Source organism: Oncorhynchus keta, chromosome 1 (assembly GCF_023373465.1).
Source record: "Oncorhynchus keta strain PuntledgeMale-10-30-2019 chromosome 1, Oket_V2, whole genome shotgun sequence".
NCBI classification, from domain to species: domain Eukaryota; kingdom Metazoa; phylum Chordata; class Actinopteri; order Salmoniformes; family Salmonidae; genus Oncorhynchus; species Oncorhynchus keta.
The window spans coordinates 40,644,562-40,671,066 of NC_068421.1; the positions used below are offsets into that span (position 1 = coordinate 40,644,562).

Consider the following 26,505-nt stretch of genomic DNA (forward strand, 5'->3'; position numbering starts at 1 on the left):
GAACTGTCAGAGTACAATGGTGAAGTCCCAGGGGGGAACCGCCACAGGAGGCTGCTGAGGGGAAAGCAGCTCATTATAAATGGCCAGAACGGAACAAATTGAATGGCATCAAACATCTGGAAACCAGGTTTTTTGATGTATTGGATACCATTCCACACATTCCGTTCCAGCCATTACCATGTGCCCGTTGTCCCCAATTAAGGTGCCACCAAATCTCCTGTGGGAACCGCATAGTAGTACCACAGACAAAGAGGGCAGACATTGTTGATAGAATACACAATGGACATCAAGGTCTGACCAGGGGTGGAAAAGGTACCCAATTGTCATACTTTGAGTAAGAGTAAATATACCTTAATAGAAAATGACTCAAGTAAAAGTGAAAGTCAGACAGTAAAATACTACTTGAGTAAATGTCTGAATTTGTTTTTTTTTAATATGCTTAAGTAATAAAAGGACATGTAATTGCTAAAATATACCTAAGTAAATCAAAAGTAAAAGTATAAATAATTTCAAATTCCTTGTCACGCAAGCCAGAAGGCACAATTCATGTTTTTTATTTTACTTACGGATAGCCAGGGGCACACTCCAACACTCCAACACACATAATTTACAAATGAAGCATTTAGTGAGTCTGACAGATCAGATATGCGCGTAAATTGGACCATTATCCTGTCCTGCTAAGCCTTCAAAATGTAGGGGAAATGTATGGAGTAAAAAGCACCTTATTTTCTTAAAGAAATAGTCAAATAAAGTACAGATACCTCAAAAAACTACTTAAGTAGCTCTTTAAAGTATTTTTTATGAAGTACTTTACACCACTGGGTCTGACTAAATGGTGAGAGAAAGCCTCAATATGGTGGCCGGGGATCTCATCAGTGGTAAAGACAAAGATCCTGTGTTATCAGTCTTGTTGTGAGCTTAGAAAGGAACAACAAAACAAGCCACTAATCTCTGTCACTCCCCGACAGACCATGGAAAGGAGTTGCTCTGGATCTACGTGAGAGTGACAAACAACACTATCTGATCATGAGGGGCGGCAGGTAGCCTAGTGGTTAGAGCGTTGGACTAGTAACCGGAAGGTTGACAAAATCTGTCATTCTGCCCTTGAACAAGGCAGTGTTCCTAGGCTGTAATTGAAAATAAGAATTTGTTCTTAACTGACTTGCCTAATTAAATAAAGGTACATTTAAAAAAATATATATATATGCTACACAAGGTTAATCAAGATACTACACAACTACAAGCACACAGGTTACCATGAAGATGAAGGGAACCTCCACAAGGTATGACATTGCAGATGAGTCATTACTGACAATGGGCCCAAATTCTCGAGTAACTGAGAAATGGCAAAGCAGCTTGACTTTAAGCACATTACTTCCCGGCACACACCACCCTCAGGGTAGGTGCAGACCACGATAGAAGATTCTAAAGCAGAAAGACCTGCTGGTTGTTCTCCTGTGCTACAGTTCAATCCCATGCAAAAAAAAACACAAAAAAAACACACAACTCTAAGAGGCCCTACAAAAAAACACACAACTCTAAGAGGCCGTACAAAAAAACACATCAAACTAAAGGATGCGTTGGAAAAGAGGAAACAGAACCTTCTACTACAACCAACGTCACAGTCGCTACCGGGAGAAGCCGTGGTGAAAAGAGAAATGTACATGTGAAATCTTGCATTGCTTTATTGTCCTTTCAAAACCTTTACAGTAACTGTGTTTCTGTTAATTGCTGTTGTGAAGTACAGTTGTCTTCATTGTGGTTACACTCATTTGTTAGGAAATGTGTGAAAGTTAAAGGAGAAGATATCATACTATGCACGACAGTGTCACGGCATGTTGTAGTGTCACGGGCATTCTTGTGAGACGTAAAACAACGTACCTGGAAAGCTACTCCTCGGATTGGACATTCACTTTATATTAAAGCCCTGACCACTCCGTGTCTTAGCCTGCTGAGCTAAAGGCCACTCCGCACCATGGCAGTAATACAACAGGAACCAATGAGGATGGGGTGTAGCTCCCTCTCTGACCGTGGAAGAGGATACAAGGGAACTGACAACAGTGGCAACAATAGAGTTCCGGCCCTGGTGCCTGGTGTCCCCCGAAGCCAGGAGCACAGAGAGATGGTTTTTCACCAGTGTTTAGCTGACTCACCAACCCCCAACCAGATTTCAACCACTTTCTGTGGAGATTATTAGCGAGCGGTCTTTCGTTCCATGCACAGAAACCAAGCTGTTCTGTTGTGACAAAACATTTGAAAGAATGTTGAACAAACATAAACACCAAATAAATATATGGCTAAAAACAGGGTGAAATCGAAAGAGCTTTTAGTTTGTTGATAGGAATCGCTGATTATCTTAGCACCTGCCTAGAAAACATCTCCATTTAATTGATAGGAAGGAGCTTGAGTAGCCCATTGACAGCATTCGCCCCGTCCCAAGATGAACATAAGGGAAGTAGAGAATCACAAGCAGAGGGCTCTGTTTGTTTTCTGAAGAGATGGCTTTTGACAAGTAGCGCCACAATCAGTTGGCACAGGGCGCAATCAGCCACAGGAAACTAGGGAAGGACACTTTTGAGGGGCGCAGGCAGGCCCCCTCTCTGCAGCCTCTGCTCGGCGGGGTAAACAGGACGCAGAGTTACTCTGTGACTCCAGCTGCGCGTCTCAGCCACTCCCAGACCTGTGTATACAACCACATCCTGTTTTGACCCAGTGCTCTGGCCAATCCAGAGCAGCCATCTTCAGATGGCCACCACTCAGTCAAACCCTCTCTCTTCCACTCCAGGGGCAGGGTGTCAATGGGAAAGAGTTGGTTGGTCTTCCTCGCTCCCCAGATGACATGACAAATGTTCAAAGTTCAAAGTTGAGTGCAAGATTGTTTTTTAAAAATAAAGTCAGGTGAACAGCAGGTAGGCCTGAGGTCTGAAGTTTAGTGGCATGACTGCGACTTGCTATCATTTTGATACACAGTCATGTTGATTTCTGTTTTGGTTCCGCTCGCAGAGTGCGATGAAAGGAGCCACACGCCCCTTTGCAATACCCCCCTCGCCCATGACACACACACAAACACACACACACACACACTCTCTCACAGTTCAGAGTGTACTCAACAACACCATGTCCAACGAGCTTAGCAGCTTGCTCATCTTAACCCCCACTTTTAGCACCAACGAACAAGAGGATTTGTTAAGATTTTACTCAGGCTGGACAGCTGCAGGAAGAGGGAGAAAAAGGAGGGGAGGGGTGTTGTGATAAAAGAGAGAGAAGGAGAGTATCAGGCTTCAGATCAGTAATAGTTCATTGGACCATGTTTAGATCTGGTTATTTCCCACCGGGCACACCACGTCATTTCAACGTGGACATTTGGGTCATATTTGGTTGAGACGCTGATCAATGAGATTTCAACCTTTATTCACCCACTCAAAAAGACAGCCAGAAGTTTGTGTATACCCCATGTGTTATCACTGTGCTTTCAACCATCTGAAACCACAACCAAGTTCCAACAGAAAAACAATGTCAGATTTTTGGTTGAGTTGTCATCCAAATGGGTTATCACTGCGCTTTCAACCATTTAAAACACACAACAAAGTTCAAATGGGAACACAAGGTCAGATTATTTATTTGTTTATGTGCTATCGCTGCACTTCCTCTAATAGCACAGCCAAATGACCTGGATGGCAGTTGAGACTACATAGTACATACTGCAAGTGATCAGGCAGCCTAGCGGTTGAGTCGCTGGCTCGAATTTCTGAGCCAACTAGGTGAAAGATCTGTTGATGTGCGCTTGAGCAAGGCACCTAACCCAAATTGCTCCTGTAAGTCTCTCTGGATAAGAGCATCTGCTAAATCAGTGGTTCACAAACTGTGGGCCGCACCCAGTTTTTTTTTTTTGGGGGGGCATGTCAACAAGCCCATGTCAGCTAACGTTTTTTAGCCCATAGACTTTGTTGTAACGTTTGAGTTACTCAAATGTCACACAAATTAGACATGGCAAGATGGACAGAATTTCCCAAAAATTTGCTTTCAAATTGAAAAATTCTCTGCACCCCATGACAAAATGTGTAGAATTGCAGGAAATAACCTTTAAACCTGCAAAATGTTCTCTCCACCAACAGGAAGGGTGTGAACAGTTTGTCATAAATAGTGCCCGTAGAAGTAGGGTGCGGGATGTTCCCCAATGCCGAAAGAGTTTGAGTGAAAAAGTTTGGGAACCACTTTGCTAAATTACTCAAATGCAAGATTCTGTGCAGATTATTATAGCAATTGTGAAGATCTCCACGGACCTGCGACTGAAATATCACATATACATAAGTATTCCGACCCTTTACTCAGTACTTTGTTGAAGCACCTTTGTAGAAGGTGCTCAATTTCCAGTCTCATAGCAAAGGGTCTGAATACTTATGCAAATAAGGTTTGCATTGTTTTAAATTTAATACATTTGCAAAGTTTTCTACAAACCTGTTTTTGCTTTTGCATTATGGGGTATTGCGTGTAAATTGATGATTAAAAAACTAAATCTATTTTAAAATAAGGCTGTAAAGGAACAAAATGTGGAAAAAGTCAAGGGGTTAGAATACTTTCCGAACGTTGAAGATCTGACGTTGTTTCAAAGGCACAAATTCAACATATTTTATACAAAGTTTGTCTATATTGAAAATGGGTTACACTGACATAATCCTGAGGTTGAAATTTCACTCTCAAAACAAGTTTATGTTGATGACTTTTTTCAAATTCAGTGTATTTTCCACATCACAATACTTTGACATATGTTGATTCAACCCGTTTGTTCCCAGTGGGTTGAGATCCTTCACATTTGATAAACAGCATGGACAATGGGGATGTATCCCCCAAGTCTAAGGTTCAGTGCAGTGGACTAACATGAACTAGCGTAGCTTAGCATCCTGGTTTGGATGTTTGGGCTGGCACATGGAGGCTAGCAGAACCAGACAGAGTATGGGTAGGATAGGGGCCCACAGGGTCAGGTGCTGAGTGGGACCCATGCTCCCCATGGGGGGCCAGCAGCCCTCCCAGCTCTCAGCAGAAGTGCTCCCCCCATTTATACAGTTTATTCTCCCTAACCATCACTTTTTTTCTGAAAGAGGGGGAGGTGGTACTTGAGAGGCAGGTTATTCTCAACGGATCTTCCTGCAACACAGGAACACTCAATTTCAGTTTCTCATTATGCTTATTGCTTAAGTAAAATACAGAAAATAAAACAGATTTCAGAATTTGTTAGAAATCTGATCTCATGAGGTGTGCACACGACACTATGAGCAGATTTGTTAACATACGCTTCTCCTTGAATCTATTTTGCACAACACAGGGTCTCATTGAAGGGGGGGGGGGGTGAAAGTGATAGAGAATTAGCATATATATATATATATATACAGGCATCAGTGAGATGGATTAGAGCTGGTCTTTAGAGCCAGATAATGTATGCTGTGGGAACTACGCCCCAGGCTTTAGAGAAAACACCCTGTAGGAGCTCTCCCCTTTTCTAGCCTGGCACATGAATCCCTAGATGATATATCTCCAAACAGCACCGCAGCCTCCTCCTAGGCAACAATCTGCTAGCTAGTGTCATCCACGGGATTCCCTTTCTGTGATAGGCCAACCCCTGCTATCTAGGAGGGTTCAGGGGGCCCAGCAACAAAAGTAAATGGGCCCCATCGATTTGAGCCCCATGTCCCATCTACTTACCATAAATATCAAGCGAGCAGCCCAAAGACCCCAACCCCAGGTGGAAGACAACACATTAATTACTGTTCTCTAATTTATTATGAAAAAAAATATATTTTTTGGGACATAGACATATATACAATTCTCTTCATAAATACAAATGATGTACAAAAAAATTAAATAGAAAAGAATATCTCATGGTTATGTACACATTGCATTGTTAAATTAAAGAGGACAATAATACAAATATTAAAACAAAAAAACGATTTGGCTTCAAATTAAAAAGAACAACCTCTTTGGAGTCCTTCACTCTAAAAAATAAACATATTTTTAAAGATCCAGCACTGTCCGTTAAAAAATAAATAAAAAAAAGAGGATATTTTAATAAATCGGGGAAGCAGACTTTATGCACTTCATTCAAGTCAAGGGAATGCCATAAAAATCACTGGGTGTTTGGCAAGATGGAAGCTGTAAATTGAAAGACAGTGAGAAAAATCTAACTGTACAAATGACATGTACTACAACTTTCAACTGTTTCGAATAAGACTTTCTGGTGTGTTTGTAAAAAAATATATATACTCCGAAAGAGACTGAAAAAAACATGCACAGCATCAAACAAACACATAAAAGAACACATACAAAATGTCAGTGTGTAAGATCAGTACCATTTTTCCTTAAGTCATAGCATAATTTAAAGATCAGGCACTTGATAAAATTGAGTTTCCTAAGTATACTGTACATGTAATGCTCTGAAAGATAGGGCACATTGGTGATTTATTTCCATAGGGAAAAGGGGGTCCAGTTTAGGGACCAGAATGCCTAGATATTACATACGGCCACTACAAACTCACAGATATTAATAGACAATTGTCCAGCTAAGCTTTGAGTAAACCTTCATCTTCAGTTCTTTGATAGCTTCAACATTGTTCCCCACCTTGACACCAAAAAAACTAGCCCAGATAGGCCACGAAAATGTCCTTGGTGTTCATTTTGATTCTCAAGTGGATTGCAGTGATATCTTATTCATAGTCTGTAAAAAAAATAAAAATAAAAAAAAGACTCTAGATTATTTGAGATGTTGTTTTCCTTTCGATAAGGCATCAGGAGAGAAAAAGGTCCTGCTTCTCTGTGATTGGTGAATCCTTGGCACTCTTCAGAATAAAGTTTTCTTTTTGTTAAAATTTAACAGAAAGCAAATTATATTAGAATTAAAAATGTAGTGCAAATTATGCCGGAACATTCTTTCTACTCTCCACCCCCACTTTTCACGTATTGTATCCAAAATTGTCAATGTTGTCAAAAAGTTCATTTTTAATGAGCAGCATGAATAAATATTAAATAATACATGTTGATTTAATATATCCTCTTCAATTCTTTGAATTGTCTTTGAAAGATTGTAAACATGATCAGGCAAAGCCCTTGTTGGTCACTGTACTCTTGGTGTCTGAATACTGTGTTAAACCTAAAAGGTGGGAAAATTATAGAGAGAGGGAGAAAGTTACCAATCAAATCTTGAAAAAGTTAGCTGAGAAACTTCCGAAACTCTTAATAATAACCAGTTTGAATGGGAGGAGCTGCTTACCTCAGTAGCAAAGACACACTGTTCAGCTTGCTGTTCTGTCTGGATGATGAAAACTGGGTGGTACAAGCCTTCTTTAGAGAAGCTCATTGGTGGAACCATTATGCTGCCTTCTGATTTCCTGTTGAAAAGAGATAGAGGGAGGGAAAGGAGGTCAGGTTCCATAGGCGCGATGGAATCATGCAACAGCAAAAACAGTGGATCCCATGATCTCCAATACAAAGTTGAGGGTTTCAAAAATCTGATAAAGCCTGAGCGTCACATAGTGAGAAATCAAATTGTATCATCTTGCTGGGTTCAATACAAGCAATCCAAACTCTAGGACACTGGTGAGACTCCGCTTCATTGGCACAACACCAATGAGGTACACTTACTGGTCAAATTTGTTCTTGGCATGACGGTCCTCCTCCTTGGCCAAGTTGTAGTCAATCATCTTCTGCTTGTAGGCCTTGCCTCCGTTTTTGTCTGCGGGGCCAGAGGTCAGCGCTGCGTCCTTATTGGACACCTTGTAATGGCCGCCAGGGATGAGGAAGGCTTCCTTCTCTCTGAGGCTGGCCAAGGGGTTGGAACCACCTATGGGACGGTTGTTGACCGTCTCCAGGTCGTTACGGACAGAAGACGCCATGGCCTTCCGCCCGCGCCTTATCTGGCTTAGGACCACGATGGCAGCACACACCACCAGGGTGAGAGTGACCAGGCCCAGGGCGAAGGAGACAACCAGGACTGCGGGCAAGCCGTCAGCCTTAGGCTTGGAGGTGGGTTTGAGGCTAAACTCGCATCGGGAGCCCATGAAGCCGGCCGGGCACTGGCACACAGGTCCGGAGAAGTGTGTGTAGCAGGTGCCTCCATTCTGGCAGGGGAAGATGGAGCAGGCGTCGGCGCGGACGCTGCAGTCCTTCCTGGTGAAGCCCAGGGTGCAGGTGCAGGTAAAGTCGTTGACGCCGTCCACGCAGGTCCCGGCGTTGTGGCAGGGGTTGCGGGCACAGTCGTCGATATTGATCTCGCAGCGTGGCCCAGTGAAGCCAGGACGACAACGGCACATCAGGCTGTGGCCCAGATCCAGGCACTGGCCACCTATTACAGAGATAGACGCAGACTCAGCATGTTTATCAAAACTTGAAGTGCAGGTATGAATGGCAAAGCTTCTTATGGAAGGCAAATATATACTGTGTACATTTTCTTCCTACACCAACAGGAATTTAGCCAATTACAGATAAGCTTGTGCTCATTCCCACATGATGTACAGTTACAGTGTAGCTAATGAGGACCCAGGGGGGGCAAAATAGCCAAAAACATTCTAAGACTAGGTTTTTTTCCACCTCATAATGACAGCTATATCTCACCCCTTATATCAGTCTGAGCCAAGATTCTTTTGTACCATGCCTATGCTGCATTTTTTACATTTTAGGCTCGGACTGGATGCATGTCAAAACAAAAATGAGATTGTGGAAAGAAGAAAATCATTTCTAAAAACTCATGATGGTAACTGCCAAAGAATGTGTCCGCAGCACAGTCGGTTGAGTTTTGTTGTCAGGCGGACAGATAAGAGTTTGTGAGCGGCTCCAACATAACAAGCAGAAGTCCTGGTAGGTTTCCCCTCACCAAGACAGTGGATGTGATGTGAGGGGGATGCTTACCGTTAGCACAGGGGTTGTTGCTACAGCGGTCAATCTTCTTCTCGCAGTTGGAACCCATGTAGCCGGCAGGACAGCGGCAGGAGTAACCACCGGTCACCTGCTCCATGCAGGTGCCACCGTTGAAGCAGGGCCCGTCGGCACAGGTCATCGCACTGATCTCACAGTTCTTCCCGTAGAAGCCTTGGGGGCAGGTGCAGGTGTAGTCATTCTCCCGATCCTGGTCAATTAAAAAGGTGGCGTTTCATATTGGACAATAAAAGACTTGGACTGTTGGGTAGCAACATTTAATCCTGAGAGATAAATGCAACACGGAACTTACATTGCAGCTGCCTCCGTTCTTGCAGGGGTTGCTGTCACACTCGTTGGTTTCGATCTCACAATTGTTGCCACTGAAGCCCGGCCTGCATGTACAGGTGTAGCTGCCCTGGCCTGTGTTGGTGCAGGGAGCATCGTTCATGCAGGGCTTGTGGTTGGTGCAGTAGTTGAGGTCCTGGTTGCAGAACAGTCCTCCCCAGCCCTCTTTACAGTCGCACTGCCACGGCTGGCCGCAGGTGCCATGCAAGCAGCCAGGATAGCGGACACACTCGTCACAGAGGGGTCCCTGCCACCCAAGGCGGCACTTGCACTCGCCAGGGGCCTCACAATAACCATGCTTCTCACTACAGCCAGACCAGCAGATGGCTTTAGAGATAAGGGGGAAAAGTTGAATGAGTGTTCCCCTTTCTAATCACAGAACAACCACCCCTTCACTGAGCTCAGACACATCAACTATTTGTTAAGTACTAAACTAAGCAGCTGGTACGCACACAAAAGGAACACATGCCATATGTGTTCACGCAAGGGAGTGCACATTAAGTTCCAACGCGTGTCCCTGTTAAACCATACACTCAGCTCCCATTGTTGGCCCGAACAAAGGATGCAAACTCTATATTTGAAAAGACAGAAGCAGTTTTTTTTTACCAGAATATGTCGTTGAAATGTCTGAATTAACTATTTCGAGAATTCTGAATAACAACCGTAAACAGATTTGGCCTTATGAGTTAAAAAAAAAAAACGTTGTAGTCCTTCTGTACACTTACGTTCTGAGCAGTATTCTCCTTTCCAACCCGACAGGCACATTCTGGTGCCCGCGTCATCACAAGTATAGTGTCCGAATGGGTCGTCACGGGGACGGCAGTAGTCTGAGCAGCTGTCACCGTGGTAATGTTCATCACAGACAACGTGGTAAGAAAAACGAAGTTCACTTTGCTCTTCAAAATGAACATCCTGTGACCAATCCTCGCCAATGTCGAGTCGTCTACGGGTGGCCAAGCGGCTGATCAAGTTATTCTGGTTTTCTATTAAAGAGAGAGACATTGAGCAGACGAAGAAATAAAATACATTCCTAAAATCCAATCTTGTGAGGTAATCACTTTTAAAAAATCTATATGTATTTTCTAATCAAATATTATCGCATTTTTGCAAATAAGTAAAACGTGTCTATACTCAAACGCTTGTGCTGGGAATGACTGTTAGAGGAATATCCAAGCCACTTTCCGCCCCCTAGAGGTAGTGTGCACTGAAGGCCACCTACCTGTGGACTGGCCGTCGGAGGACTCTGCGTTCCAGGCTTCAACAATGAGCGAGAATGTACCCTACAAGCCACACAGGAAAAAATATATACTTTGTCAAAAAGCTGTAAAAGGCGAGATTATTTAAAGTGTAAACTCTTCATGAAAATCTATATGCCATTACCCAATCTATGAAATGTACCACCAGGCATTAACCATTAAAGGCCCAGTGCAGTAAAAAAACGTGATTTCCCTATGTTTTAAATATATTTCCATAATACAGTGACATTGTGAAAATTATTTTAGTGTAAGAGGTGTTCGTAAAGACTGCCTGAAATTTCCGCCTGTATTGGTGAGATGGAGTTTTGGCCTGCCTGACAGACATCACCAGGTGGTACATTAGTTAATAGACTAATAAGAGAGTTCCCCACTCCCAGTCAGTCCTTGCAAAATTCTCACATGCGAAATTGCTCTTTACTAAGAAGCCATTTTTTGTTCCTTCTTGACCATTTATTTGAAAACAATCACAGGAAGGCACTTAATTGTTACCCAGAAAGGATTTGATATTGAGATAAAAACGACTGCATTGGACCTTTAATTTCCCATCAGCTCTATGGTATATTGAGTATGTGTACAGTAGGCTACTTACCGGCCACTTGAAATGGAAAGGCACTCTGATGGGTGCGCTACTGGAGATGGAGCTCGGGTCGACACTGAAGATTTCGGTCAGTCCCATGCCATAAGTGCAGGGGGGCTCAGGTGAGATGACATCTTGGGAATGTTTAAGGCAGACTCGGAAGAATATCTGGCAGTCCCTAGACCGTTTACAAACACTACGGGTACTACTGAAGGAGTGTACTTTCAACTCAAACACACCGGACGACTCGACCTATAGGAAAGAATAAGTACATATCAGTGCGTAAAAGGCGCGACTGCACAGGTTACCAACTCATAACATAACTCTATGAATCTTTGTGTACTCACCAGTTGCGTTGATATCAACGCCAAAAAACACAATAACAAACGAGCCATTCTGGGAAGTATTTCTTCGTCTGCTATGAAATTTTAGCAGACAGCGCCAGATATCCAATATAGAGGGGAAATGTATTGTATCCCAAAACAAGAAGAGAAATATCATGTGCGAAATGTAAAAATAGAGCGCACTTCTTGTCAGATTTTTTTATTCTTCAGACGATACTTAATAGAAATGGAGCTCACAACGAAAATAAAATCCCTTTGCTCTGCGGAGCAGTTGCACTCTGGACTTCTACCTTTAGTTACGTGAAGTGGAACGTGCACAAGGGATTTTATACCGCCTTCCAGCATCAGAGGGGGGAGGAAGTGGGCGCGAATGAGGGGAGTGTGTCAAAGGCTGTGCAGACTTGGATGCAATTTGGGGACTGTTTACGATGTGCTTTGATTCTGTGTCACCAAATTGGATAGGGTAATATAACGAAATACAAAGTTTAAGGCTCTATGGATACTTCAGCCACATACCTGAACGAAATGTGAAGAAATAGGCTATATATATATATACATACACACGTTGAAAGAACTGCGCACCTTGATTGCGAAGAGACCTAACCTACACTCGTGTGATTTTAAAAAACAAACATATGTTGATCTATGATTAGACATTCATTTCAAGACGTAGTAAATTACATGACTGGATACATGCAATGTTGAATACACTTTATCGATGGGGAAATGTAGGTTTGCTGTGTAAGCGTGATGGGGTCATAATGTGATTGGCCATGAAACATCCCCAGTGACTTTACTTCTATTATTATGCAGTGGTTAGTTTTCTCTTCTTTTTGTTTTCTTCAGCGTGCCACCCTATTCTTCATGGATGTTTTCATCCTTTTCTCCTGGGAGGGAGGACAATGACCGTGTACGGAGGAGGGGGCTTCGCGCACACCACTTTAATTCAGCCCCAGTATTGTAATTGTTCTGACGCGTGTGAGGCCTCAAACCGGCAGACTTCGGAGCGAGATATTTTATTGTCATCGAAAGATTCGGAGGAGTAGCACTGGAAATGTCAGATAATTGCTTTTGTATGAGGGGGGTCATGACTACAGCTGTATGATAATCAACGGCACCTGGCTATGCAACCCACCTTCTCCTTCCACAGGCTGGGCTACACAACGTCTTCGCTGCGTATTAAGCACGCAATAAGCCCCCAATGTCAGAGAAGGAAAAGTGAACCATTTCCATAAGTAGGCACTTTAATCGTCTAAATAGCATTTTTTTTGACTGGACAGATTAGGGGGTAGCCTATCCTACACCACAACACAGCAAATCTCTGTCTGATTGGATGGGGAGCGTTGCTGCAGAGCTATTTTCTCCAGAGATGTTGGATCAGGTTCAAGTCCGGGCTCTGGCTGGGCCACTCAAGCACACTCAGAGACTTTTCCCGAAGCCACTTCTGCATTGTCTTGGCTGTGTGCTTAGGGTCGTTGTCCTGTTGGAAGGTGAACCTTCACCCCAGTCTGAGGTCCTGTGTGCCACGGAGCAGGTTTTCATCAACGGTCTTTATGTACTTGCTACGTTTATCCTTCACTCAATCCTGATTAGTCTCCCAGTCCCTGCCGCTGAAAATCATCCCCACAGCTTGCTGCCACCACCATGCTTCACCGTAGGGATGGTGCCAGGTTTCCTCCAGACGTGACGCTTAGCATTCAGGCCAAAGAGTTCAATCTTGATTTCATCAGACCAAAGACTCTTGTTTCTCATGGTCTGAGAGTCCTTTAGGTGCCTTTTGGCAAACTCTAACCGGGCTGTCATGTGCATTCACGGAGTGGCTTCCGTCTGGCCACTCTACCATAAAGGCCTGATTGGTGGAGTGCTGTAGAGATGGGCATCATGGAAGGTTCTCCCTTCTCCACAGAGGAACTCTGGAGCTCTGTCAGAGTGACCATTGGGTTCTTGGTCACCTCCCTGACCAAGGCCCTTCTCCCTGATTGCACAGTTTGGCCGGGCGGCCAGCTCTAGGAAGAGTCTTGATGGTTCCAGACTTCTTCCATTTAAGAATGATGGAGGCCACTGTGTTCTTGGGGAACTTCAATGCTGAAGATATTTTTTGGTGTCCTTCCCCAGATCTATTCCTCGACATAATTCTGTCTCAGAGCTCTAGAGACAATTCCTTCGACCTCATGGCTTGGTTTTTGCTCTGACATGCACTGTCAATCATGGGACCTTATATAGACAGGTGTGTGCCTTTCCAAATCATGTCCAATCAATTGAATTTACCACAGGTGGACTCCAAGTTGTAGAAACATCTCAAGGATGATGAATGTAATCAGGATGCACCTGAGCTCAATTTCAAGTATCATAGCAAAAGGTCTGAATACTTATGTAGATAAGGTATTTCTGGTTTTTATTTTGACAAAATTTGCAAACATTCCTAAAAATAAAGGTGTCCAAACTTTTGACTGGTACTGTATATACTGTATATACACCGGTCTACTGTTCATTGCTCTTGTTTCCTGGCCCAAGCAAGTCTCTTCTTCTTATTGGTGTCCTTTAATAGTGGTTTATTTGCAGCAATTCGACCATTAAGGCCTGATTCACACAGTCTCCTCTGAACAGTTTATGTTGAGATGTGTCTGTTACTTGAACTCTGTTGAAGCATTTATTTGGGCTGCAGTCTGAGGTGCAGTTAACTCTAATGAACTTATCCTCCACAGCAGAGGTTTCCTGTGGTGGTCTTATGAGAGCCAGTTTCATCATAGCACTTGATGGTTTTTGCAATTGCACTTGAAGAAACTTTCAAAGTTCTTGACATTTTCTGGATTGACTGACCTTCATGTCTGAAAGTAATGATAGACTGTTGTTTCTCTTTGCTTATTTGAGCTGTTCTTGCTGTAAAATGGACCTGGTCTTTCACCAAATAGGGCTATCTTCTGTATACCACCCTTACCTTGTCACAACACAACGGATTGGCTCAAATGCATTAAGGAAAGAAATTCCACAAAATTAACTTTTAACAAGGCACACCTGCTAATTTAAATTAATTTCAGGTGACTGCCTCATGAAGCTGGTTGACAAAATGTCAAGAGTATGCGAAGCTTTCATCAAGGCAAAGGGTGGCTACTTTGAAGAATCTCAAGTATAAAATATATTTTTTGTTTACCACTTTTTTTGGTTACAATTCCATATGTGTAATTTCTTCATTTTGATGTTTTCACTATTATTATACAATGTAGAAAATAGTAAAAATTAAGAAAAACCCTGGAATGAGTAGGTGTGTCCAAACCTTTGACTGGTACTGTATATATTGTATGTGTATGTGACCAATACATTTTTATTTGATTATAACTGTTCCAGCTTCAACTACACATAGCAGGTAGGCATATAGAATCTGTGTTATACCGTTTTTGGTACGGCTGTCTCTTTATGTATCTCTGTAATGGTGCCGATGGCCCTCGAGTGGCTTCCAGTCAAGTGGAGCGTGTCCGCGATATTCTCTCTGCGAAAACATGAGCAATTGCCCGGTCGTTCGTTCTATCCAAACCTCTGAAGGAAGGCTATGGCAATGGAATAACTACTAAATAATCGGATGAAGGGAGTCTAATAGCTTTAGCCTAGAACATTTCCTTGTTGATACTGTCTTGCCTAGTTAAAGGTTAAATAAATAAACAAAAAATAACAATGAACATTTAAAGGCGCAATTAAAAACGTAAAGGAATAACAAAAATAACCATAAATCTGAATTCCACACGACAGCGACATTATCTGTAGCCTATAATCTAATGTGTGTCAGTAGACTGCGTGTGCTTGCTGTTGCGGGGATCTACAGAGACAATGGGCAGCTTTGCAAACTGTTGCTCATCTTCGGCGCTCGTCTATTGTAATGCTAATGAGGGCCGCGCGTGCCTCGGCTGGCCCTGACTACCCCGGGCACGCTTCAGCTGAAGCGCGTCAAAAAAAAAAGGAAAAAAGAGGGTAGCGATGAAACTCTATTGTCATTATTTTGTTGGATAATTATCCAGACTGGATGCTTTCGCGGCTTGAGTTCCAACTCGGGACAAAAGACTGGATAAATAAATATGAACTGTTCTCTGTAAACAATAAAAGTTGCCATCATGCGTATCCACAACCGGACGGAACGCTTCCTTTGTATGATATTGTTTTAACCAAAACAATGCATGTTGTGTTATGACACGTTTGATAGGATATGAATGTCAACTATGACCTTTTTATTAGGTCCATGGCACTAAGCCTTCTATCCAATACACATGAGTCAGTGAAAGCAGATAATTGCCTGAAACAATGAAAACATATGTAACATCCAATGCACATTTTGTTTGGCGTATTTACGCTCTCATGGGACCTATAGTCAAATGCGTCAAACACTTTTGCGCCCAATTCTTGACACTTATTGATTTTGTTGCAGTGCTTGACTTCGGCAGAAACTGTCCGGAACGTCGTATCGGCACTTCCCTTTTTGGGGGTATTGAGTACTGGCTCTTCATGGAATAGCAATGGAGGATGGATATTCATTTCCTGATTCCGCTTTGTTTCAAGTTTATTTGCCGCTATTCCGTGAATGTGTGAGTGACTGAGTATAGGCTGTTCGAGATTGCGCAGATTGAAAATGTGCCGGCATGATGGCAATTTCCTTGAAAAGTCAAGGAAATTAGTTTTATAAATTGTCATTGTCATTCATAAAAGCACACTTAAATAGGATCACTCCATTTTTAAAAAATCAATTCAAAACATAACTTGTAGCAGTTATCGCGGTAGGTAACTATAGCAAATTAAGCATTCATTTTCTTGTTGCCTTTCCACCAGCACTGTAGAGCCTAAATAAATCTGCACCGTTGGAAAACTGGTATTCCCAAGATTAAACAGTAGCCATGCAATTGCGGCAACGTTAAACATATTCTAAGAATAGCCTAATAGACAAAACCTGCTGTGAATTGATCTCACCTGAAACATTCATATTTGAGCCTTATACATAAACATGTCTAGATAGATACCTTGATTTGAAATAGCCTACCTTAATGTTGAAAAATCCTGCACACCCAGGAGCTTTCTAGATGGAGGGTTGACCACAGGTTAACAACATGTGACTATAACTGTGCAGTTCTGTGGGGGACTAAAGTGCCTTGATCAAGGACACAACGGCAGGAGGTAATAGGACTACATGGAATCAGACACAGCAGCTTTCCAGTATCAATAATTCTTACCTTTCATGTAGGCTATAATAATAGTCATGGACATTTGGTTAAAAGCCATGGAGGTCATGGAAAATGTGTATAAACCGTTAACATTGAATAATCAGAGGTCTCTCTCTATACCATAATGTAATTTGTGAATTTCGGTGAACAAATGGACCGACTTGGAAAGACTCCTGCACTTCTTCCATCCCAAGTCAAGCACTAGTATTATGCAAATTAATAATCAGATACAATTGATAGGGATAGGCCTACGCAGGTGTCGCCGCGTGGCTTGTAATGAGAGGAATTCGACGAAGGGAGAAAGAAGTCCATGACCAGATGCCACGATCGAATGTGCATAATTGTAATTTGCCTGTGTTTGCAGAGGCAGGTATTCGACAGGACATGACACAGCACGCATTTAACAAGTATTTAGCATGCATAATGTCCGTGGAACGAGCTTGTCAGAAATGTGAATGTTATGAAATTACAAATATTTGCATCTAAATGCTGTGCTATTTCTTCAACCATATTGGAACAGCTTTTGGGCAAATGTTCTAGCACTTGCCACTCAACTCGCCACACTTGCCCAATGTCCAAATGGTGTAGGACTCGTCGCTTTTGCCATAGTGTGGCGTGTGTCTGACCTGTGGTGCTAAAACTGGGCGGAGAAAAAGCGGGAACAACCAGGAGGAGCGGAAAGACGCACTCGTTGAACATTTGGAGAGGTGTTACTCGGTGGCAGAAGGCGTAGGGCGCCTAGAAATGTGAATTTGCTCATTCTGTAGAGGTGTCAAGTGCAACACCACAGGCCGATTCCCAGGCTTTCTGCCGCGTGCATGTTCATTAAATAGCAGTTTAAGGTGGCACTTTGTTCGTAGAGTTTGGTCGCACCTTTCCACGAGCAGATTTTGCTTGGTCCAAATGAAATGGCACATTGCCCTTTGCAGGACACCTATTCATTTCTTACCCCCAACTTGTCCCAGCCTACTCAAAGGCCAAACTCTGCCGGTAATAAAAATGACCTCACTAAAGCAGACAGACAAAAAAAACGAACTTTTGTCCAGATCTATGTAAATAACCTACCTAGTGCATTACGTAATTGTCACTTCAAATTAAATTGTATTTGTCAAATGCTTAGTAAACAACAAAACAATATGTCACTATAGTCATTTCAGTGGTAGTACTAGTTCTTTATTACTTGAACTATAACGCATGGGGAAGTGTAATTCAATTTAAAATGTGACACATTCAATCGAATTTCGTTCTTTCAACCCAAGTAGCCTACTTCTGATAATTCTACTAATTATTAAGATATTATTCTATTAAAATATGCAGATTAAATCAATAATTCGTTAAATATATAACTAAATAACCATGGTATTAAAATAAAGATTAAGTTAATTTTCACAAGAAAGCCTGTGGCCATTTGTATTTTGGCACGTGTGCGTCTGTCTGGGGGGGGGGGGTAAACTAGAAATCCTCAACACCTCACAATTTGCAGGCATTTGTGAATTGAGCCATCACATGCTGCTCCCTTTATCGTCTAGTTTTATTCCAATTGGCATCAAAGTCATGTGTTTCTGTAAAATCTAGTCAAACGAATTTTTCTCCCTCTTGAATTTTCTATTAATTGCCCACACTATGCACAATGTTATTTTACAGGCTACAGAAAATATGTTTTGTATTAATACACTTCGTCAAACGAACATTCAATTATCTGGCGACAGTTTTGTTGGATATTCTTGCAGTCAGCATGATAATTTAACACTCCCTCTCAACTTGAGACATCTGCAGCATTGTGTTTTGTGACAAAACAACACATTTTAGTGGCCTTTTATTGCCCATAGCACAAGGTTCACCTATGTAATGAGCATGCCGTTTAACCTGTCAGGTGGATGGATTATCTTGGCAAAGGATAAATGCTCACTAACAGGGATGTAAACAAATTTGTGCACAACATTTGAGAGAAAAGCTTTTTGTGCTTATGGAACATTTCTTGGATCTTTTATTTCAGCTCATGAAACCAACACTTTACATGTTGTGTTTATATTTTTGTTCAGTATAGATTCCAGGGTATTTAGAGGATATTCAACACATTGCCATGAAAACACCTGACTGACGTAGTTCACATGACATGTTCGTTTGTGCCAAATCACACAAGATGCTAGATTTATTTTTATTTTCTTTAATTTGGGACTTTGTGAATGGATCACAAACGGAATCTAATAGAACATTCAACAAGCATATATTCAGACGTGTCGATCCATTTTCACTCAGTGTCTGGCATCAGCCCAATTTCACATGGCTTGCCTTGGCTTGGCTTGATTTGCTGAAAATGCCTCTCCCACTCATTCCTACAGCACAAGCCTCTGTTGCACACATTCCCGTTGGCATCGGCAGTACCTGTCCAAGGCATGACTTCTCATTGGTGGAGAGAAGCTTAGAGAGTCTCAGAGTGCAACATTAATATCCTTTACCCTGACCAGCTCAGTCTTAGATATGCACAAAGCAAAACCAATAATTCACTGTTGTTCAAAGCTGATCAAACTCCCAGAGCACCAAATCCAAGTGCATGGAAGTTGCAGATAAGAGCACTGTTCTCTGGTCTGTTCCCTGTATGACCGGCTGGTGGGTAGAAGTGGATTAACTAATGTGGACTGAAATGGTTCAATCAATAATGTCTAACCACTCACACCAGAGCATCTGAGATCCAGGAAGTGATGTCGCTGGCGACAGAGGTACCAGAATGTTCTTTTGGAGCCTTGCTCCCCCCCAAAGACATGCTTCCGACAGTCAAAAGTCCAGCTGATTGGATGGTCTCTCCTCCTTGTTTCCTCACCCACGTGTCCAGAGACGCCCGCCGCCCACCCCACCGAGTGACTGTGGCCCGCCATCCTTTTGGCCTGACACTGTGGAGGGGTGTGCTGCGATTGGTGGGTGCGAGTGAGGGCCACTCACTCTTGTTTGGAACGCCAGAACCTTCCGGCAATGGAGCCAAAGGACATGCCCTGCTTCTTCTGCTTGGTCAGCTCTGCCAACCTCTGCTCCTCCTCCTGTCCCCACACACAAACAGTATCTACATTTACATCAGTACAATGGACTATTGCGCCAAAGCGCTCGCAAAACAGTTGGAGAAAGGGCATCAAGCTATAAACAGTGAAAACGTTTTTCCTACAGAAAATGTCATGTTTGTTGAGGATGAGGACACTTCTCTTATGTTAATAATGTTAATGTATTTGTGAGTCGTCCTCCATTGCTCCTATACATTGGGTTTGTTTAGACTGTACCTGTGCTAGCTGCGCTTGTCTGCGTTTGAAGGCCTCTACAGGGTCATCTTCCAGTGCATAATTCTCCAGGACAGAGCGGACGTCATCCACTCCACTGAGAGCAATGGCTGCCAGAGAGAAACACGAGTGAATAGTGTGTCTGGGAAGGAACAGGTTTGTCGACACACACGCCACTGCGTGCGCACACACACACACACACACACACACACACACACACACACACACACACACTTACTCTTGAGAAAATGAGCTAGGTCGTAGAGTGTTCGGTCTTCTGAGTTGCCGTCCCATTTCGTCAGAGCCATGCCGTTGAAAGGCTGCAGGCTGAAGGCTTCCCTCTTACAGTCCACCACTATCACCTTGGAGGTGTCCCGGTTCAGACACGACACGTCCTACAGGGGGTGGAAGAGTTGAGTTACAAGACACTCTGAAGAGGAATTTATCTAAAGTTTCGATTTCACCGGGGGCAAACTACCTGCCCTCCAGGACACCTACACCACCAGATGTCACAGGAAGGCCATAAAGATCATCAAGGACAACAACCACCCGAGCCACTGCCTGTTCACCCCGCTATCATCCAGAAGGCGAGTTCAGTACAGGTGCATCAAAGCAGGGACCGAGAGACTGAAAAACAGCTTCTAACTCAAGGCCATCAGACAGTTAAACAGCCACCACTAACATTGAGTGGCTGCTGCCAACACACTGACTCAACTCCAGCCACTTTAATAATGGGAATTGATGAAAATTGATGTAAAATATATCACTAGCCACTTTAAACAATGCTACTTAATATAATGTTTACATTACTCATCTCATATGTATATACTGTACTCTATATCATCTACTGCATCTTTACGTAATACATGTATCACTAGCCACTTTGTTTACATACCCTACATTACTCATCTCATATGTATATACTGTACTCGATACCATCTATGCCGTTCTGTACCATCACTCATTCATATATATTTATGTACATATTATTTATCCCTTTACACTTGTGTGTATAAGGTAGTAGTTTTGGAATTGTTAGGTTAGATTACTCGTTGGTTATTACTGCATTGTCGGAACTAGAAGCACAAGCATTTCGCTACACGCTCATTAACATCTGCTAACCATGTGTATGTGACAAATACATTTGATTTGATTTAAAAATTAAATTATCCCTTTCATTGTTTAAAAATGGTAATTGTGACAATTGGAAGAAATACACAAATGGCTTGCAATCATCTTTTTTTTTAAATCAATGAATGTAATATTTGCATATACTGTATATTGGTGAAAAAAGATGATTCAGAGCATTTGTAAAGTATTCAGGAGCCTTGACTTTTCCCACCCAAAATGTGTTACGTTACAGCCTTATTCTAAAATGTATTAAAACATTTCTTCCCCATCAATCTACACACAATAATGACAAAGTGAAACAGGTTTAGACATATTTGCAAACGTATTAAAAATAAACAAATACCTTATTTACATAAGCATTTAGACCGTTGATACTCGAAATTGAGCTCAGGTGTATCCAGTTTCCATTGATCGTCCTTGAAATGTTTCTACAAATTGGAGTCCACTGTTGATAAATTCAATTAATTGGACAGGATTTGGAAAGGCAGACAGTGCACGTCAGAGCAAAAACAAAGCCATGAGGTTGAAGGAATTGTCCATAGAGCTCCGAGACGGGATGGTGTCGAGGCACAGTTCTGGGGAAGGGTACCAATATATTTCTACAGCATTGAAGGTCCAAGAACATCGTGGCCTCCATCATTCTTGAATGGAAGAAGTTTGGAACCACCAAGACTCTTCAGAGTTGGCCGCCTGGCCAAACTGAGCAATCAGGGGAGAAGGGCCTTGGTCAGAGAGGTGACCAAGAACCCGATGGTCACTGACAGAGCTCTAGAGTTCCTCTGTAGAGATGGGAGAACCTTCCAGAAGGACAACCATCTTTGCAATACTCTACCAAATCAGGCCAGACGGAAACCACTCCTCAGTAAAAAGCATGACAGCCCGTTGGAGTTTGCCAAAAGGCACCTAAAGGACTCAGACCATAAACAAGATTCTCTGGTCTGATGAAACCAAGATTTCACTCTTTGGCCTGAATGCCAAGCATCACATCTGGAGGAAACCTGGCACTATCCCTACGATGAAGCATGGCAGTGGAAGCATTATGCTGTGGGGATGTTATTCAGCAGCAGGGACTGGGAGACTAGTCAGGATCGAGGGAAAGATGAACAGAGCAAAGTACAGAGAGATCCTTGATGAAGAGTGCTCAGGATCTCGGACTGGGGCGAAGGTTCAACTTACAACAGGACAACGACCATAAGCACACAGCCAAGACAACGCAGCAGTGGCGTCGGGACAAGTCTCCGAATGTCCTTGAGTCACCCAGCCAAAGCTCGGACTTGAACTCAATCGAACATCTCTGGGAGACCTGAAAATAACTGTGTAGCAATACTCCTCATTCAACCTGACAGAAATTGAGGATCTGCAGAGAAGAATGGGAGAAATTCCCCAAATAGACTGGAGGCTGTAATCTCTGCCAAAGGTACTTCAACAAAGCACATACCGTAATTTCCGGACTATAAGCCGCTACTTTATTCCCACACTTTGAACCTCGCGGTTTATACAATGACGCGGCTAATTTATGGATTTTTCCCGCTTTCGCAAGATTCGTGCCGCCGCCAAAAAACTGAGCACTGTCACATAAATGTGACGTAAATCGAGCGAGCTCAAACTTCCCATCATTCTGATTACGGTAGTAATTTTGTCACCCTCATGGCAAAGACACAGAGAAATGCATATGATGCAGCTTTCAAGTTGAAGGCGATCGATCTGGCTGTTGGAAAAGGAAAGAGCTGCTGCATGGGAGCTTGGTCTTAATGAGTCGATTATAAGACTTTGTAAACAGCAGCGTGAGGAACTGACTCAGTGCAAAAAGACAACAAACCTTTCAGAGGGAAGAAAAGCAGATGGCCCAAAGTATTTGCAGCCACTCGACATCAGTGTAAATCGTGCATTTATGGTGGCGCTCCGTGTTCAGTGGGAGGCTTGGATGACAAGTGGGGAGAAATCCTTCACTAAAACGGGCCGCATGCGAAGAGCAACTTATGGTCAAGTCTGCCAGCGGGTCCTGACAGCGTGGATCACTGTCAAAAAATCCACTATCATCAACGGGTTTCGAAAGGCTGGACTGGACTACTGCGTGTTGAAGGGGCAGCATGAGCTCAGCGGGGTATTTGCCTCCGGATGAAAGTGACGAGAGCGACAATGAAAACGATCCAACATCGGATGAAGCAATTCTGAGGCTATTCAACTCCGACACCGAAGGAGATGACTTCAGTGGTTTCAGTGCACAGGAGGAGGCTTGGTAGGCTACTGTTAATTTTTGTTACAAACCCTGTTTCGTTAAAGCCTATTTATTTTTGTTACAAGCCGTGTTTCGTTTAAAAGGCTGTGTAAATTTAATTTGTTTCAAAGGCTGTGTAAAGTTAATTTGTTTCAATGTACCGGTAGGCACCTGCGGCTTATAGACATGTGCGGCTTATTTATGTACAAAATACATATTTTTTAATAATTCAGTGGGTGCGGTTTATATTCAGGTGCGCTTAATAGTCTAGCAATTACAGTAGTAAAAGGTCTGAATACTTATGTAAATGTCTAGTCTTTAAAAAACTGTTTTTGCTTTGTCATTATGGGGGTAGTGTGTAGTCTGATGAGGGAAATAAACTATTTAATCCATTTTAGAATGAGGCTGTAACATACCAAAAATGTGGAAAAAGTCAAGGGGTCTGACTACTTTCCAAATGCACTGTACACCCATTTGTAGAGGGGAGAACACACCCACTTCTGCTGGCATGCCCTGTGCAGTCAGTCTCAGTGGGGAGCAGATGGAGAGGAAAGCTCTCCATCTCACTGAGGTATTCTGGATACCCCTGAGGTGCTGCTGACTAGCCTGGCAGAGCAGTGGGAGGCGCCCGCAGTATGTGTGTGTCTCTAGAGGTATAGGAAAGAACCAGCACACTCTCCTCACTCCCAATAAATAAAATCGGCATCTACCTTCTTTCTGAGACGGGGCCCAATCCCCAAGAGAATGTGTGTGGATTCGAGGTCGACCGATTAATCGGAATGGCCGATTAATTAGGGCCGATTTCAAGTTATGACAATCGGAGATTGGTATTTTTGGGCACCGATAATTTTTTTAATATATATATTTTTTTATACCTTTGTTAAACTAGGCAAGTCAGTTTAAGAACAAATTCTTATTTTCAATGACGCCCAAGGAACGAACAGTGGGTGAACTGCCTCGTTCAGGGGCAGAACGACAGATTTTCACCATGTCAGCTCGGGGGATCCAATCTTGCAACCTTATAGTTAACTAGTCCAATGCAATAATGACCTGCCTCTCTCTCGTTGCACTCCACAAGGAGACTGCCTATTATGAGAATGCAGTAAGCCAAGGAAAGTTTAGCTAGCATTAACTTATCTTATAAAAACAATCATAATCACTAGTTAACTACACATGCTTGATGATATTACTAGATATTTCTAATTTTTAGATATTTCTTTGCGTTTTACCAGTAGCTCTTCGTTGTGCGTCAAGCATTGCGCTGTTTATGAATTCAAGCCTATCAACTCCAGAGATGAAGCTGGTGTAACCGAAGTGAAATGGCTAGCTAGTTAGCGTGCGCTAATAGCGTTTCAAACGTCACTTGTTCGGAGCCTTCTAGTAGTTGTTCCCCTTGCTCTGCATGGGTAATGCTGCTTCGATGGTGGCTGTTGTCGTTGTGTTGCTGGTTCATGCCCAGGGAGGAGCGAGGAGAGGGACGGAAGCTATACTGCTACACTGGCAATACTAAAGTGCCTATAAGAACATCCAATAGTCAAAGGTTAATGAAATACAAATGGTATAGAAGGAAATAGTCCTGTAATTCCTATAACTACAACCTAAAACTTTTTACCTGGGAATATTAAAGACTCATGTTAAAAGGAACCACCAGCTTTCATATGTTCTCATGTTCTGAACAAGGAACGTGAGCTTTCTTACATAGCACATATTGCACTTATACTTTATTCTCCAACACTTTGCTTTTGCATTATTTAAACCAAATGGAACATTTTTCATTATTTGAGGCTAAATTTATTTTATTGATGTATTATATTAAGTTAAAATAACAATGACAATGTATGTCAGAGCAGAAACTAGACCATGAAGTCCAAGGAACTGTCTGTGGATTTCAGAGAGAGAATTGTGATGAGGCATATACAGTGGAGCAAAAAGGTATTTAGTCAGCCAATTGTGCAAGTTCTCCCACTTAAATAAATGAGGCCTGTAATTTTCATCATAGGTACACTTCAACTATGACAGACAAAATGAGGAGAAAAAAAATCCAGAAAATTATGGTGGAAAATAAGTATTTGGTCAATAACAAATGTTTCTCACTACTTTGTTATATACCCTTTGTTGGCAATGACAGAGGTCAAAAGCCTTCACAAGGTTTTCACACATTGTTGCTGGTATTTTGGCCCATTCCTCCATGCAGATCTCCTCTAGAGCAGTGATGTTTTGGGGCTGTTGCTGGGCAATACGGACTTTCAACTCCCTCCAAAGATTTTCTATGGGGTTGAGATCTGGAGACGGGCTTGGCCACTCCAGGACCGTGAAATGCTTCTTACGAAGCCACTCCTTCGTTGCCCGAGCGGTGTGTTTGGGATCATTGTCATGCTGAAAAACCCAGCCACGTTTCATCTTCAATGCCCTTGCTGATGGAAGGAGGTTTTCACTCAAAATCTCATGATACATGGCCCCATTAATTCTTTCCTTTTCACGGATCAGTCGTCCTGGTCCCTTTGCAGAAAAACAGCCCTAAAGCATGATGTTTCCACTCCCATGCTTCACAGTAGGTATGGTGTTCTTTGGATGCAACTCAGCATTTGTTGTCCTCCAAACACAACGAGTTGAGTTTTTACCAAAAAGTTATATTTTGGTTTCATCTGACCATATGACATTCTCCCAATCTTCTTCTGGATCATCCAAATGCTCTCTAACAAACTTCAGACGGGCCTGGACATGTACTGGCTTAAGCAGGGGGACACGTCTGGCACTGCAGCATTTGAGTCCCTGGCGGCGTAGTGGGTTACTGATGGTAGGCTTTGTTACCTTGGTCCCAGCTCTCTGCAGGTCATTCACTAGGTCCCCCCTTCTGGGATTTTTGCTCACCGTTCTTGTGATCATTTTGACCCCACGGGGTGAAATCTTGCGTGGAGCCCCAGATCAAGGGAGATTATCAGTGGTCTTGTATGTCTTCTATTTCCTAATAATTGCTCCCACAGTTGATTTCTTCAAACCAAGCTGCTTACCTATTGCAGATTCAGTCTTCCTAGCCCGGTGCAGGTCTACAATTTTGTTTCTGGTGTCCTTTGACAGCTCTTTGGTCTTGGCCATAGTGGAGTTTGGAGTGTGACTGTTTGTGGTTGTGGATAGGTGTCTTTTGTACTGATTAATACAGGTAACGAGTGGAGGACAGAGGAGCCTCTTAAAGAAGAAGTTACAGGTCTGTGAGAGCCAGAAATCTTGCTCGTTTGTCGGTGACCAAATACTTATTTTCCACC

At 42.7% G+C, this 26,505-nt stretch overlaps 2 protein-coding genes across 2 annotated transcripts in view; both read right to left on the reverse strand.

The window, feature by feature from the left end:
• Positions 1-6,035: 6,035 nt before the first annotated feature.
• dlc (deltaC) lies at positions 6,036-11,729 on the reverse strand. The gene is made up of 9 exons (XM_035772094.2): positions 11,430-11,729; positions 11,095-11,334; positions 10,469-10,529; positions 9,975-10,232; positions 9,215-9,576; positions 8,896-9,112; positions 7,633-8,332; positions 7,262-7,379; positions 6,036-7,141 (listed from the first exon to the last, which is right to left on the reverse strand). The coding sequence occupies exons 1-9, from the start codon at positions 11,475-11,477 to the stop codon at positions 7,136-7,138; spliced, it is 2,010 nt and encodes a 669-aa protein (XP_035627987.1). The 5' UTR covers positions 11,478-11,729; the 3' UTR covers positions 6,036-7,135.
• Positions 11,730-18,778: 7,049 nt separating this feature from the next.
• The window catches only part of LOC118385186 (mitochondrial import inner membrane translocase subunit TIM50-like), a 31,804-nt gene continuing 24,077 nt past the window's right edge, over positions 18,779-26,505 (reverse strand). The window contains exons 9-11 of the mRNA XM_052525005.1: positions 20,132-20,288; positions 19,897-20,003; positions 18,779-19,662 (exon numbers count right to left, since the gene is read on the reverse strand). Of these exons, the coding sequence (XP_052380965.1) occupies positions 19,564-19,662; positions 19,897-20,003; positions 20,132-20,288 (363 nt within the window). The 3' untranslated portion in view covers positions 18,779-19,563. The remainder of the gene's footprint in view (positions 19,663-19,896; positions 20,004-20,131; positions 20,289-26,505) is intronic.

Excerpts from the sequence above, each read along its gene's own strand:
- dlc (XM_035772094.2), bottom strand. The coding sequence starts at position 11,477 with ATGGCTCGTTTGTTATTGTGTTTTTTGGCGTTGATATCAACGCAACTG. Across the intron at positions 9,577-9,974 it reads AGGAGAATACTGCTCAGAAC|CCATCTGCTGGTCTGGCTGT; the intron begins GTAAGTGTACAG and ends TTATCTCTAAAG. Across the intron at positions 8,333-8,895 it reads CAACAACCCCTGTGCTAACG|GTGGCCAGTGCCTGGATCTG; the intron begins GTAAGCATCCCC and ends TCTCTGTAATAG.